The sequence below is a fragment of the Rana temporaria genome, chromosome 6 (genome assembly GCF_905171775.1).
Source record: "Rana temporaria chromosome 6, aRanTem1.1, whole genome shotgun sequence".
NCBI lineage: Eukaryota > Metazoa > Chordata > Amphibia > Anura > Ranidae > Rana > Rana temporaria.
The window spans coordinates 149,961,849-149,976,910 of record NC_053494.1 but is presented as its reverse complement, the minus strand read 5'-3'; the positions used below and the strand labels follow the sequence as shown (position 1 = coordinate 149,976,910).

General features: G+C 46.4%; 1 protein-coding gene across 9 annotated transcripts in view; it reads left to right on the top strand.

The window, feature by feature from the left end:
- Positions 1 to 7,755, top strand: part of LOC120943901 (UDP-glucuronosyltransferase 1A1-like) — a 105,483-nt gene extending 97,728 nt beyond the window's left edge. For all 9 annotated transcript variants that reach the window (XM_040357566.1, XM_040357565.1, XM_040357562.1 and 6 more), the window contains 3 exons: positions 2,681 to 2,768; positions 3,878 to 4,097; positions 7,343 to 7,755. In XM_040357566.1, the coding sequence (XP_040213500.1) occupies positions 2,681 to 2,768; positions 3,878 to 4,097; positions 7,343 to 7,637 (603 nt within the window). In that variant the 3' untranslated portion in view covers positions 7,638 to 7,755. The remainder of the gene's footprint in view (positions 1 to 2,680; positions 2,769 to 3,877; positions 4,098 to 7,342) is intronic.
- The last annotated feature ends 7,307 nt before the right edge of the window (positions 7,756 to 15,062 follow it).

The window sequence follows — 15,062 nt, the reverse complement described above, 5'->3', positions numbered from 1 at the left end:
ACTCAGTTCTAGTGGGCAAAGTTCACTAGCCAGCTTAAGGGCATCCGCCTCCAGCGGATCTTTTTTCAGTGTAGAACAAAACATATTTAAACTGTGCGAACACCTCCTGTGGAAACAGTTCTCCGCCTTGGAAGGAGGTTGAAATAGGACATCATTCCTGTCCCGCTGTTAGGTAATAATGTTGGTGCTTGTGAGTGAAGCATGTGGCGGTCACTCATTCCTGCGTCTTCTCCCCAAATCTTCACGCAGAGAGCGCTCCTCTCTATCCATCCATTGCATGGCTTGGGCAGGTCTCTCAAAGAAGTGCACTTCATTTCTAGCTACCACACGGAGCTTAGCAGGATAAAGCATGGCATACTGTAATTCCAGGAATCGCAACCGCTTTTTGACATCATTAAATTGGGCGCGCTGCTTTTGCACCTCTGCTGAAAAGTCCGGAAATAAGGATATCTTGGAGTTATCTATAACTAGAGCCTCCCCCAGGGTGCGTGCCTTAGACAGGATGACATCCCTGTCCCTGTAGTGTAACAGTTTAAACAGAAAGGCCCTGGGCGGGTTCCCCGGGGGTAAAGGCCTCAGGGGGACACGGTGTGCGCGTTCCACCGCAAACATTTGTGAAAAAGAGTCTTTTCCGAATTTCTCTGTCAGCCATTGCTCTATGAATGCTACCGGATTCTTTCCCTCCATTCTTTCTGGTATTCCAATGGCTCTAACATTATTGCGGCGCATTCTATTTTCGAGTTCGTCAATTTTTGCCGCATGTTTAGCGACCATCAGTTGTTGGGCATGTGCCTCCCTCTGCATAGGGGCTATATCATCCTCCAATACACTAACACGGCCCTCAACATCAGTAGTGCGGTCCCGCAGCTTCTGCATGTCCTGGCGCATGTATGTCATTTCTGCCTTTACCCCCTTAAGTTCTGATGCCAGGTGTGTCACTGAGGCATTGCAGGCCGTAATTGCTGCAAAGATGTCCCTTAGTGTGGGCTCAGGCCCGTCCGGGCCTGAGGCCTCCACCGCATCCAGCCCATGGGACCCTGGTGATGTACTCACTGTGTTCCACGGCAGCACTGGTGCGGATGGGTCCTCCAGGGGCACAGTGTCGTCGGCATCGGATTGGGACCCGCTCCGGTTGTCTCCGCCATCCCCAGGGACCTCCAGGAGCTCGCGTGTGCTGATCGGGGAGAACAACTTCTGAGCCGCGGCTTTGTATTTCTCTTTCGCCGACTGCGCGGCGCCGCCATCTTGGATCGCGTGGTCCGGGGCCGTGCGGCCTTGTGCATTGCGCCGGGACATCTTATCTACGCCCGATCCGGTACCGTCGAGGGTCGCTGTAGCAGCCAGGGGAGTCCAGGTAAGTAGCGGGACCAAAGTAAAGCCACGAACGGCTTGTCAGCAGGATAATCGAGCGGATGATCGGCGGAGCTCACAGGACGTGCGACCGTCTACATCCCCAGCTAAGCCACGCCCTCTATTTATCATATTTACAGTGCCGATCCTGACCTCCCTGGGGCCCTAAGCAAAATGACATGTCGCATTAAAGTTGAGAAGCGGGGGGCTGCCGAAAATGACATGTCACATTACAGTTGAGAAGCGGGGGAGGGGGTGTTCTGCTGTCGGAAATTACATCTTACATTAAAGTGAGAAGCAGGGGGTGCTGACTTCTTACCTCTTCTCCCATGCAGCCAACGAGTTGAGAAGAGGGGTGAGGGGACGAAAATTACTTCTCACCCAGCGGGGCCTCTAGCAATTTGGGGGGCCCTCCGCAGCTTTGCGGGGCCCTAAGTGGCTTGCATAGTGAGCCTATAGGGCAGATCGGCCCTGCATATTTACCATTATCACTGAAAGGTAAAGTAAAAGAAAATACATAATGTTTGGTTGTTACCAGAGCAGGAATAGGAGGCAAAATCATCCAAGAAGGGCACTAGTTCAGGTGACCCTGGTGACAACCAAGGATTTCCTCTCTTTTGTGGGATTTCCTCTCACTTCCTGTTTTGGCTATGGTACAGGAAGTGAGGGAAAATCCCCCAATTGGACACAGATGGCAAATACTGATATAAGCCTCCCTTACTTTATTTAAAACTTCTACTTGAAGTGAATTTAATTTTTTTTTTGTTGATCTTTTAAAAAATAAATGAGCGTATGTTAATGAAAGTACATCCCGCATTGTACATAAAGAGCCTATTCTGTTTGTATCCATTCAGGCTGGCTGTTGCACCTCACAGTTGTTGGTAGATTGTACAATTAGATTGTAATGTACTGTATATAGTCAGCTTTAGGGCCCTTTCACATCTTCGAATTCTGCAAACATGCAGATTCATTTTGAATATCAGCCCAACCTCAACAATACATGTGCATGTGAACTGTCTGTGCAATATGTTGCGGTGTGTTAAAAATAATAGCAGGTCTTATTTTTCTTGCTTTGAGTTGGGTTGCTAGTCCTTTAAAATTAATGTAATTAAAATGAATGCCTTAATGCAGTGCATCTTAATAAGTGAAATTGCAATAACCTGTGTGTATTAATGTAGTGCATTATAAGAATGGGCCTTCCGAGTTTCCTGTTGCTGGAAATGAAAATGGATTAGAGTTAAATAAAGTAGCTGTAAATGATCACATCTTATCATTACCATATCAATTCTCTATATGAATAAATCACTAATTTATTGTGTTCTCCTTTCAGGTTATATGGAGGTATACAGGGCAGGTGCCTTCAAATCTGGGTGAAAACACCCACCTAGTGAAATGGCTGCCACAGAATGATCTGTTGGGTAAGTTTTTGACATGCTTTGAAGTAATTACTACTGTAGCAGGGTCCCGGGCCTCCAGAGGCCTAATGGTGACCTCAAGAGTTAGGGAGAGTTGACATCCTTCCTTGTAAAGTGGGTTAAAGGGCATGGTGGGTATAATGCAATGATGGGCGCCAGTCACTTTTTGAATGCGAACAAGACATTTATTGTCTCTTAACAAGAACTGTGGGAGAGTGGGTTAGGGCCAGGACACCCTTAGGTAGATGCCATGGTAATTGGCAGACTCAGAGACACTATAGGTAGACCGCTATACAGGGAAAGGCCCCAGCCAGATGCCATGTCTGTATAGGTAGGACAGTCACTAGACTTCCAGATCCCAGCCATCACTGGATCTCCTGAGCTCTTCCACAGCAAACCCTCTGTATACTCCTCAAGCGTCACCCCCGTTAACCTGCTGGGTGGGTCCCTGGCTTGGCACTCACTGAAGCTTTCCCACTTCTTCAAAAAATGGCCTGATTATTAAAGGAGTTGTATAGCTTCCTATTCATATGCATTAAGGTGAAAAAACATCCAATGCTTTCAAGCCCCCCTGTTTACTTACCTGAGCCCTCGAAAGTCCTGCGCCATGAACGCGCTGGATTTTCGGCCCAGTCTTCTTGGCTGTTCATTGGATCATTGATAGCCATTGGCTCCCGCTGCTGTCAATCAAATCAATGATGCGACGTGCCGGGGGGCAGGGCCAAATGATACACTTGGCAGCTATGGCCGCCACTGTATCACACGGGTGTGCCTCCTTGGGTGAGCTCTTCCCAGAAGGGGGTTAGCTCTTGCGGGGAGGAGCCGAGACAGCCGCAGAGGGACCCCAGAAGACCAGGATCGGGGCCACTCTGTGCAAAATGAACTGCACAGTGGAGGCAAGTATGACATGTTTGTTATTTAAAAAAACAAAAACAAACCTTTACTAACCCTTTAAGGGGGTCAAATCTTCCAGAGCTCAAGTGGCTAAAGATGGCTGCTGCATTCATACACAAGTAACTGTTCAACTTAACTCTTTTTCACAATACAATAATACAGCAACAACATAAGAAGCAGAAAAGTTCCTCAGCAACCATGTTTTGTATTTTTTTCAGCTCATCCAAAGGCCCGTGCCTTTATCACTCATGCGGGTTCACATGGAATCTATGAAGGTATTTGTAATGCAGTCCCCATGGTCATGTTACCGCTCTTTGGTGACCAAATGGACAACGCTAAGAGGATTGAATCTCGAGGAGCCGGAATCACACTCAATGTCTTAGACCTGATACCTGAAGATCTTAGCAATGCTCTGACATCTGTGATAAACAATTCAAGGTATGAATGAAAAATGTATATTTGCTCCATGTCTATCTTCATAGTCTGCAGTAATGAAATCAGATGGGATTCAAGAAAGTAAAGCAGATCATAAGTACAGGTTTATTAAAAAAAATAATTATGAACTGTCAAAAAAAAATTGCTATCCAATCAGGTGTTTTCTTTAACAAACATAGTCCAAAAAAAAATTCTATTGATATTTTAAGTATCTGTTACTACAGAGTTTAAAGCCCAGTTCAACTATTAGTTCAAATCAACTACATAAATTCCAGATGCATCAAAACAAAAAGTGTTCAGTCGTTAGCCTCGTACACACCATCCGATTGTTGGAAGGGGATTGTCTGTTGACAGACTGTTGTCCTAAAATCTGACCGTTAGTACGCTCCTTCTGACAATTGTTGTCCAACTTTCTGCCAACCGCCACCTTGCAGCTCCGCTCCGTACAGCACATGTCCAGACATTGCCTCCAGCTGTACATCTCCTGGGATCCTTCAGGAAGGTGGCCTTGGCCTCCAGAAAGTCGTTGGTATGGATGATATAATTCTCCAGCTTGTTAAAGTTACACAGATCCTCCCCCACATCTCCGGCTGGCCGGACTGACACTTTTTGGAGCTGCTGCTGCATGTTCTTCCTCATCCTCCGTGCAACTTTACCATCCATTACCGTGCCTGTGCTTGTCCTGCACCCAGACCTTCTCCTCCTCCTAAACCAATAGGATCACTTCTCCTTTCGTCCAATCAGGAAAGGGTCTCAAAACTTGCTTGGCTGAGAGGAGATTCAGTGTGAAAATAGCAAATATTCATTCACTATTTTCACACAACTGGGTGGACTTATGGTGCATTGTTCTGTGCCCCGAACCCACCCTTTTTTGAAGCCTTTTAGAGCCTCTGGCTCTGATCACGTGCTTAAAAAAAAAAACTTTATTGGAATCGATGCGTCCGGTGCCCTGCATGTAGTTTAGGGTGCCAGACGCATGAATGGGGGAGGCACCCCTAATGGAGCGGCTGCCACTGCATTTACTATGCTTCAGCTATGAATGAACACAGTAAGTGAGTGTGTTCACTGTGTTCATTTAGAAAAGGATGGGGCTGGTAAACTACATATATACTAGCCCCTTCCCCCACTCACCATCCTGAAATATCCCCCCAGAAGCCAGGGGGTAGAGGAGGGGAGCCAGCAGCACTGCGAGGAGGAGGGGATGGCAACACAGAGGGAAGCCCGGGCAGTAAGGGAATCGGCACAGTAGGGATTAGGGTATGCCGAGGCACACCCCCTGCGCACACCTATGGACATGCCCCTTGCTCAGTCAAGGCTTTAGCTCTGAAATCAGCAAACCTCCTTTACCAGCTTGTTGGAGAACTCTAGCTCTGCCTTAGCAGGGCAAGTGTTAACCACACATGTAAAGGAAATTTAAATATTTGGTGGCTAGATAATGGACCCAGGTCCATATACTGTATAGACACAATGGGGTTGATTTACTAAAGGCAAATAGGCTGTTCACTTTGCAAGGGAATTTGCCCCAATGTTTAGTGAATGTGTCAAAGAATACCCAATCACGTGCAAGGGGAAAAAAAAACTGCATTTTTGCTTGCACATGATTGGATGATGGAAGTCAGCAGAGCTTCACCTCTTTCACTAAGCTCTGGGGTGTATTCCCTTGCAAAATAAACAGCCTATTTGCATTTGGTAAATCAACCCCAATGTACTGTAATATGTTGTTACTATAGTGATGTAATAAAAACCATTAGATGTCGATGGGCTTAGATCAGAAAACACATGTTTCTGACATCAGTTTAAAACTCTTCCGCGATCAACCAGAATTCTTTGCAGGTGCATTTGAACTGCAGTTGATCTACTTCAAAGGATAAGTTTGCCTTTTTTGCAGGTAAAAACATGTACATTTATAAAAAAAAAAATCTTAGAGCCTGTAAAGCATTGCAACCGCGATCAGAAGATCACGGGTGTAATGTCAGGCTCCTGCAGATTGTCAGCATAGCTGTCTTCCCGTACCTCTATTATAGGCAGGCAGTTACTTCAGTCCAGGATGCTAACCAGCACCCTTGTAGTTCATTGACTACAAGACTTCAGCCGCAAAGGCTGCCAGAACTCTGTGAATGAATGATGCGGCCGTGTGGGCGGAGCCCCACACAGCCATGCTTTTTTTAAATTGTGACAGTGGGTGAAGGGAGAAGTTTTCTGGCCTGATGTCACAAGGAAGGGGGTGGGGCCGAAGGGAGAGCTGCAGGAGCGAGAACATGTTACATGTTCCACCCTAAAATGGGTGAAATGTGTAACATGTTCCCGATAGTGAACGTATCCTTTAAGTTGGGTTTGAATTCCCATAGACTGGTAGTGGGAGAAAAAACACTGTTGACACAGGCCCATAAAGTGCCAAATGGCCAACAGATTCACCGGTAACGCGCTGATCTCTGATTAGCTGCTAGTGTGTTGTTGTTCGTCCCTTGCCCCCCCGGCCCAACTAACGACTCAGCCTAAATATTTAAAGGGATCCACTTTAAAGTGGAGGTTCCCCCTAAAAAAAAATTTCTAACAATACATTCAGAAGACTGATTACACTGCGGGTATGTTGTTTTTTTTCCCGTACATACCTCGTTATCGCCGTTTCATCCCTCGGCTTCCGGGTATGATTCTTGCTGGACCTAGTTGATTGACGTTCCTCCGACCGGCGCATACTGCGCGTCACGACTTTCCGACACAAGCCGAACGTCATTGCGCAGGCGCCGTATAGAGTCGGCTCTATACGGCGCCTGCGCAGCGACGTTCGGCTTCTTTCGGAAAGTCATGACGTCAAGTATGCGTCGGTCGGAGGAACGTCAATCAACTAGGAACGCCCAGCCCCACAAGAATCATACCCGGAAGCCGAGGGATGAAACGGCGATATCGAGGTATGTATGGGAAAAAAAACAGCATACCCGCAGTGTAATCAGTCTTCTGAATGTATTTTTAGAAAAAAAATTTAGGGGGAACCTCCACTTTAACGAAAAATGAGAAATCGCTTTTTGGTGTAGTTGCTTTTTATTTTTATTATTTAATGTTTAAAATTCCTGAACTAGTTCTGGCCAATAGGATGTTGTACGATAATTTTCAGGTTTGTTTGTGTGGACTGTAGCCAGAAACTAAACATTAGATAAGAAAAGTAAACCTGGTTTTATTTGAGCTTCTTCTACTTATCTATAGTTAAACTGTAAGACTCTAAGACAACTTATGTTTCTTTTTTTCTTTAGTTACAAAGAAAACATTCAGCGGCTTTCTGATCTGCATCTTGACCGGCCCATCCACCCTCTGGACCTGGCAGTGCACTGGGTAGAGTTTGTCATGAGACACAAAGGAGCTCCTCACTTGCGCCCAGCTGCCCATGACTTGAACTGGATTCAGTATCACTCCATAGATGTCTTTGCCTTCCTATTTGCAGTCTTGGTCACTTCACTATTCATAAGTATTAAATGCTGCGCCTTCACCTTTAGATGCTGCTGTAGACGAAAGTCTTCTAAAGGAAAGTCCAAGTCCAAAAAAGAATAGAGAACAAATTTATTTTAGACTAACAAAATGAGAGGCATCGAAATTCAGTTCATATTAAACTTTTCAAAATTGTAGCTTTATGTTCCATATGTTGTAATTGGTATCGAGGGGGGGGGGGGGACGGACATCCTTTATGATTTAGTGACATGTTCCAAATTAATAGCATTTCCATGTCCTTCATTAGACTCTAAAGTGCTAGTAGATCTACAGCTCTGAGATATATATATATATATATATATATATATATATATATATATATATATATATATATAGATCTACAGGGTGGGCCATTTATATGGATACACCAAAAACAAATGTTGGATTCAAAATGGCCGACTTCAAAATGGCCGCCACGGTCACCACCCATCTTGAAAAATTTCCCCCCTTACATATACTAATGTGCCACAAACAGGAAGTTAATATCACCAACCATTCCCATTTTATTAAGGTGTATCCATATAAATGGCCCACCCGGTATATACTGTGTGTGTATATATATATATATTTCACCAACTGTCTACAGTATTTCAGGCGATCATCACAGTAAATTACTAAAAGAAAACGTAAGTGACAGATATGGTGATGGATTGGATATGTTTTTTTTGGCTTAAATAAATGTATAAATCTTGTAATATGTGGTGGTTTGTGATTTTATTGATTTTTAACCCTCAACTCAAGCCTTAGTTTTCCAATATTTAAGCAATGCCCTACCTATGCTCCCATCCAGTAGAAAGACCTGAAATGTGTGCTACAGGGAGTGTTTATAAAACACGGCTCGAGAGTGGTTGTAAACCCTTGGAAAAACAAAATCCTGCAAGACAGAGGCATAATGAGCTAGTATGCATAGCTCAATGCTTCCGAGCATGCGTCGACTTGATTCTGAGTATGCAAGGATTTTTGACCGATGGATTTCCCCACAAACGATCGTTTTTTTCAATCGTTTTTTTAACCATCAGAAAAATTTAAAACAGGTTCTATTTTTTTTCACCGATGGGAAAAAAAAACGATGGGGCCCACACACGGGCCCCGTGTGTGTAATAGTACAGATCCTCCCCGGGTAGTGGAGGAGGATTCAGAGTGCAGCCGCCTGGTGACAGGAGGCAGCCAGCTAGAGTGAAACAGTGCCGGGACCCAGGACTCTCCATCGGGCCCCGGTGCCACTCAGAATGGTGTGGTTTGGTCTCCACACCATGTACAGAACCAAGAGGTGGAGCCCGGGTGGCAAGAAAGCAGCTGCCAATAGAAATGGAGCTCCATTTCTATTGGCAGCTGCTTTCTTTGCCACCCGGGCTCTGCCTCTTGTTTCTTCCTCAAGAGCTGGACTTTTGTAAAATGGCAACAGAGACAGAATTGACCAGTGCCTCTAGCGGCAGAGACGGGGAAAAATTGGGAAAACAGCAATTTCCCAGGACATTTCACGGAAAATGGCAAGACCAGGACAAAGGTCTAAAGTGATCGCTCCAAGAAAGGAAGGATCGATTGAAGGAAGATTTCCTCCGCTGCGTTTCTCCTCTCTGTTCCTCGCCTGACGCTTTGGACAATCGGGAAACAGGTCTCATGACTGCCTTCTGATTAACGGGAGAAACTTTAGTGTGAAAATAGCAAAAATGTATTTACTATTATCTCACAACTGGGTTGGGCGCAAAGCTCTGCGCCCCAAGCCCACCCTTTTTGAGGCCTATTAGAGCCTCTGGCATTGGAATCCATAGTCCGGCGCCGTGACATGTAAATCGGGGGTCCGGACACATGGATAGGGGGGTCATGCCCGTGCACCCTCTATGGACGGGCCGCCACTGTTTGTAGTTGTGTCATACTCTTTCCATTTTCGGATGATGGATTGAACAGTGCTCCGTGAAATGTTCAAAGCTTGGTATATTTTTTTATAACCTAACTCTGCTTTATACTTCTCCACAACTTTATCCCTGACCTGTCTGGTGTGTTACTTGGCCTTCATGATGCTGTTTGTTGACCAAGGTTCTCTAAAAAACCTCTGAGGGCTTCACAGAACAGCTGTATGTATACTGAGATTAAATTACACACAGGTGGACTCTATATACGAATTTGGTGACTTCTGAAGGCAATTGGTTCCACTAAATTTTAGTAGGGGTATCAGAGTAAAGGGGGCTGAATACAAATGCACACCACACTTTTCATATATTTATTTGTAAAAAAAAAAAGAAAATCATTCATCATTTTCCTTCCACTTCACAATAATTCTGAAGTGGAAGGAAAATGATGAATGATTTTCTTTTTTTTTTTACAAATAAATATCTGAAAAGTGTGGCGTGCATTTGTATTCAGCCCCCTTTACTCCGATACCCCTACTAAAATTTAGTGGAACCAATTGCCTTCAGAAGTCACCTAATTCGTATATAGAGTGCCACTTTATGTTGGTCTATCACAGGGGTCTCCAAACTTTCTAAACAAAGGGCCGGATTACTGTCCTCCAGACTTCAAGGGGGCCGGACTGTGGCCATCAGGAGTACAAAATCCCCCATCATTGGTGTCATTAGGAAAAATTCTGCCCCATCATTGTGAGGAATTCTGCCCCATCATTGAGAGGAATTCTGCCCCATCATTGGTGTCATTGGGAAAAATTCTGCCCCATCATTGGTGTCATTGGGAGGAATTCTGCCCCATCATTGGTGTCATTGGGAGGAATTCTGCCCCATCACTGGTGTCATTGGGAGGAATTCTGCCCCATCATTGGGAGGAATTCTGCCCCATCGTTGGGAGGAATTCTGCCCCATCACTGGGAGGAATTCTGCCCCATCACTGGGAGGAATTCTGCCCCATCATTGGTGTCATTGGGAGGAATTCGGCCCCATCATTGGTGTCATTGGGAGGAATTCGGCCCCATCATTGGTGTCATTGGGAGGAATTCTGCCCCATCATTGGTGTCATTGGGAGGAATTCTGCCCCATCATTTGGAAGAATTCTGCCCCATCACTGGGAGGAATTCTGTCCCATCATTGGTGTCATTGAGAGGAATTCTGTCCCATCATTGGTGTCATTGGGAGGAATTCTGCCCCATCACTGGGAGGAATTCTGCCCCATCACAGGTGTCATTGGGAGGAATTCTGCCCCATCATTGGGAGGAATTCTGCCCCATCATTGGGAGGAATGCTGCCCCATCATTGGTGTCATTGGGAGGAATGCTGCCCCATCATTGGTGTCATTGGGAGGAATGCTGCCCCATCATTGGTGTCATTGGGAGGAATGCTGCCCCATCATTGGTGTCATTGGGAGGAATTCTGCCCCATCATTGGTGTCATTGGGAGGAATTCTGCCCCATCACTGGGAGGAATTCTGCCCCCATCATTGGTGTCATTGGGAGGAATTTTGTCCCATCATTGGTGTCATTGGGAGGAATTCTGCCCCATCACTGGTGCCAATGAATAAAAAAGCACCCCGAGGGCCGGATAAAATCAAGCAGAGGCCACATCTGGCCCCCGGCCGCAGTTTGGAGACCACTGGTCTATCACATAAAATCCCAATAAAATACATTTACGTTTTTGGTTGTAACATGACAAAATGTGGAAAATTTTAAAGGGTATGAATACTTTTTCAAGGCACTGTATATTTTAAATTATTTTTTATGGAGTATTTTCATTACTGGCTACTCAGTATGCAATATGTGTATCAATGCTGCCACCCTGTGTTCTGTTTGAAAACTGCATGTGTAGCAATTAGACATCAATGAAAGTAGAAAACGTTCTATATATTTAATACAGGTATTTACATAAAGGCAAAAATGTATGCAGTGCTTTCCATATACACTCACTGGCCACTTTATTAGGTACACCTTGCTACTACTGTGATGGACCCCCTTTTGTCTTCAGAACTGTCATTCTTTGTGAAATAGATTCAACAAGGGGTTGGAAACATTCCTCAGAGTATTTCGTCCACATTGACATGATAGCATTACACAGTTGCTGCAGATTTGTCAGCTGCACATCCATGATGTGACTCTCCCGTTCCACCACATCCCAAAGGTGCTCTATTGGATTGAGATCTGGTGACTGCGGAGGCCATTGCAGTACAGTGACCTCATTGTCATGTTCAAAAAACTATTTTGAGATGATGTGAGCTTTGTGACTTGGTGCATTATTCTGCTGGAAGGAGCCATCAGAAGACGGGTATACTGTAGTCATGAAGGGATGGACATGGTCAGCAACAATACTCAGGTAGGCAGGGGTGTTTAAACAATGCTCAGTTGGTACTAAAGGGGCACAAAGCATGCCAACAAAATATCCCCCACACCATTACACCACCAGCCTAAACCATAGATACAAGGCAGGATGGATCCATGCTTTCATGTTGTTTACACCAAATTCTGACTAGAGGTAGACCGATATGGGTTTTTCTCTGGCTGATGCCGATATTTGGAAATCGGGGCGGCCGATATGTGTTGCCGATTTTTGCGGCTGATATTTTAGGCCGATATTTTTTTTTTTTCCCCCTCATCTCCAAAAACCTAGGGTGGAGAGGAGATAATTGTTTAGGGTGGAGTGCAGCCTGTCAGTGCCCACCAGTGCATCCTATCAGTGTCCATCAGGGCCACCTCATTGGTGTCTATCAGTGCCCACCAGTGCCACCTCATCAGTGCCCACCAATGCACCAGTGCATCCCATCATTGCCCACCAGTGCATCACCTCATCAGTGCCCACCAGTGCATCTCACCAGCGCATCACCTCATCAGTGCCCACCAGCGCATATCACCAGTGCATCACCTCATCAGTGCCCACCAGTGCATCTCACCAGTGCATCACCTCATCAGTGCCCACCAGCGCATATCACCAGTGCATCACCTCATCAGTGCCCACCAGCACATATCACCAGTGCATCACCTCATCAGTGCCCACCAGTGCATCTCACCAGTGCATCACCTCATCAGTGCCCACCAGCGCATATCACCAGTGCATCACCTCATCAGTGCCCACCAGCACATATCACCAGTGCATCACCTCATCAGTGCATCTCACCAGTGCATCACCTCATCAGTGCCCACCAGTGCATCTCACCAGCGCATATCCTCATCAGTGCCCACCAGCGCATATCCTCATCAGTGCCCACCAGTGCATCTCCTCATCAGTGCCCACCAGTGCATCTCCTCATCAGTGCCCACCAGTGCATCTCACCAGCGCGCATCACCTCATCAGTGCCAACCAGTGCATCACCTCATCAGTGCCCATCAGTACAGCCCAATGTCATTCACTGCCACCAGCGGAGCGCTCCAGGCTCCGTTCCATCTCCCAGCACAAGAAAGTTCCAATGTCCCTGGCCCTGACGTGCTGCCCCGCCTCTGCCTACAATCCCCAGAAGGCAGAGCGGGCCTGTAACAGCCAATCGGCGGCGGCCGCTGCCGACATCCTCCACTCTGGAAAAAAAACGTCCCCTGACATGCTGCGCGCCCTGCCTCTGCCTACAAATCCCAGAATGCAGCGCGGGCCGGTAACTGCCGCAGCATGTCAGGGGACGTTTTTTTCCCCAGAGTGGAGGATGTCGGCAGCGACCGCCGCCGATTGGCTGTTACAGGCCCGCTGGTTGGCTGCCGCGCAGGGTGTACCAAGATGGCCACGGCTCCGGAGCTAGGCCAAAGCCGCGGCCTTTCCTGATGCTGTGACCGCGGCGGCAATCCGCGGATTGCCGCCGCGGTCACAGCATCAGGAAAGGTCGCTGCCTCGGCCCAGCTCGGGAGCCGTGGCACCGCTAGCGGCCATGTTAAAAATCGGCCTAATTTGGAAAAAAATCGGCCGGTTCCGATTTCTCCAAAACGGCCAAATATCGGCCGATATATCGGTCGACCTCTAATTCTGACCCTACCTTCTGAATGGCGCAGCTGAAATCAAGACTCATCAGATCAGGCAATTTTCTAATTTTTTATTGTCTAATTTTGTTGAGCCTGTGCAAGTTGTAGCCTCAGTTTCCTGTTCTTAACCAACAGGAGTGGCATCCGGGTGTGGTCTTCTGCTGCTGTAGCCCATCTGCCTCAAGGTTTGATGTATTGTGCATTCAGAGATGGTATTCAGCATACCTTGGTTGTAACAAGTGGTGATTTGAGTTACTTTTGTCTTTCTATCATCTCAAACCAATCTGCCCATTCTCCTTTGACATCACAAGACATTTTCCTCCACACAACTTACTGTTCACTGGATATTTTCTCTTTTTTTTTTTGCACCATTCTCTGTAAACCCTAGAGATGGTTGTGCGTGAAAATTCCAGTAGATCAGCAGTTCTTGAAATACTCAGACCAGCCCGTCTGGCACCAACAACCATTCCACATTCAAAATCACGCAAGTCCTCTTTCTTCTCCATTCTGATGCTCAGCGTCAGCAAGTTGTCTTTACCACGTCTAGATGCCTTAATGCATTGAGTTTCTGCCATTTGATTGGCTGATTTGTGTTACTAAGCAATTGAACAGGTGTACCTAATAAAGTGTCCGATGAGTGTATATTGTATAATATACACTTGTACAATACATTGTACACACCACATTCTTTCACCCCCGCTACAACATGCTTACAAATGGATGCCCCGCCCAATAATTATAATAAGACTCCGCCTACAGACAAAAGTGTCCATATAATTGTTTTGCCAATGTTGACAACTATGCCATAGCCTATGGCCCACAGGCTATGGCCAGCTCCCAGTAGGACCTTCAGGCTAGCGGCCAGCTCCCAGCAGGACCCACAGCCTGTAGGTCCTGCTGGGAGCTGGCCGCAGACCTGTGGGTCCTGCTGGCCACTGACCTGTGGGTCCTGCTGGCCACTGACCTGTGGGTCCTGCTGGCCACTGACCTGTGGGTCCTGCTGGGAGCTGACCATGTCCTGTGGGTCCTGCTGACCTGTTGGGCCTGCTGGCCACTAGCCTAGGGTGACTCTGTAAAACCAGGTGGGAGAGGAGATTGCAGCAGGACCTTTTTAATGAGTGGGTGTTCCTGCAGCTGAAGGAGGAAAAAAAAGGAGAGAACACAGGAGTTGCGGGTGTCTGCATCTCCAGCCAGGCTGTAAGTGACTGAGCACACTTGTCACTACATGCAGCCCTAACCTACCACTACAATATCTTATATTACCCCAACATGCCACCCTAATACACTATGCAGCCCTAGCCTGCCACTATAATAACCTATACAGCCCTAGCCTGCCACCATAATAGCCTATACAGCCCTAACCGAGCACTATAATACCTTATACTACCCTGACCTGCCACTTTAATACCTTATAGCATCCACACCTGCCACTATAATACCTATACCACCCTAACCTGCCACTATAATATCTTATACTACCCTAACCTGCCACTATAATATCTTATACTACTCTAACCTGCCACTATAATACCCTATACTGCCCTAACCTGGCTCTATAATACCTTATACTACTCTAACCTGCCACTTTAATACCTTATACTACCCAGACCTGC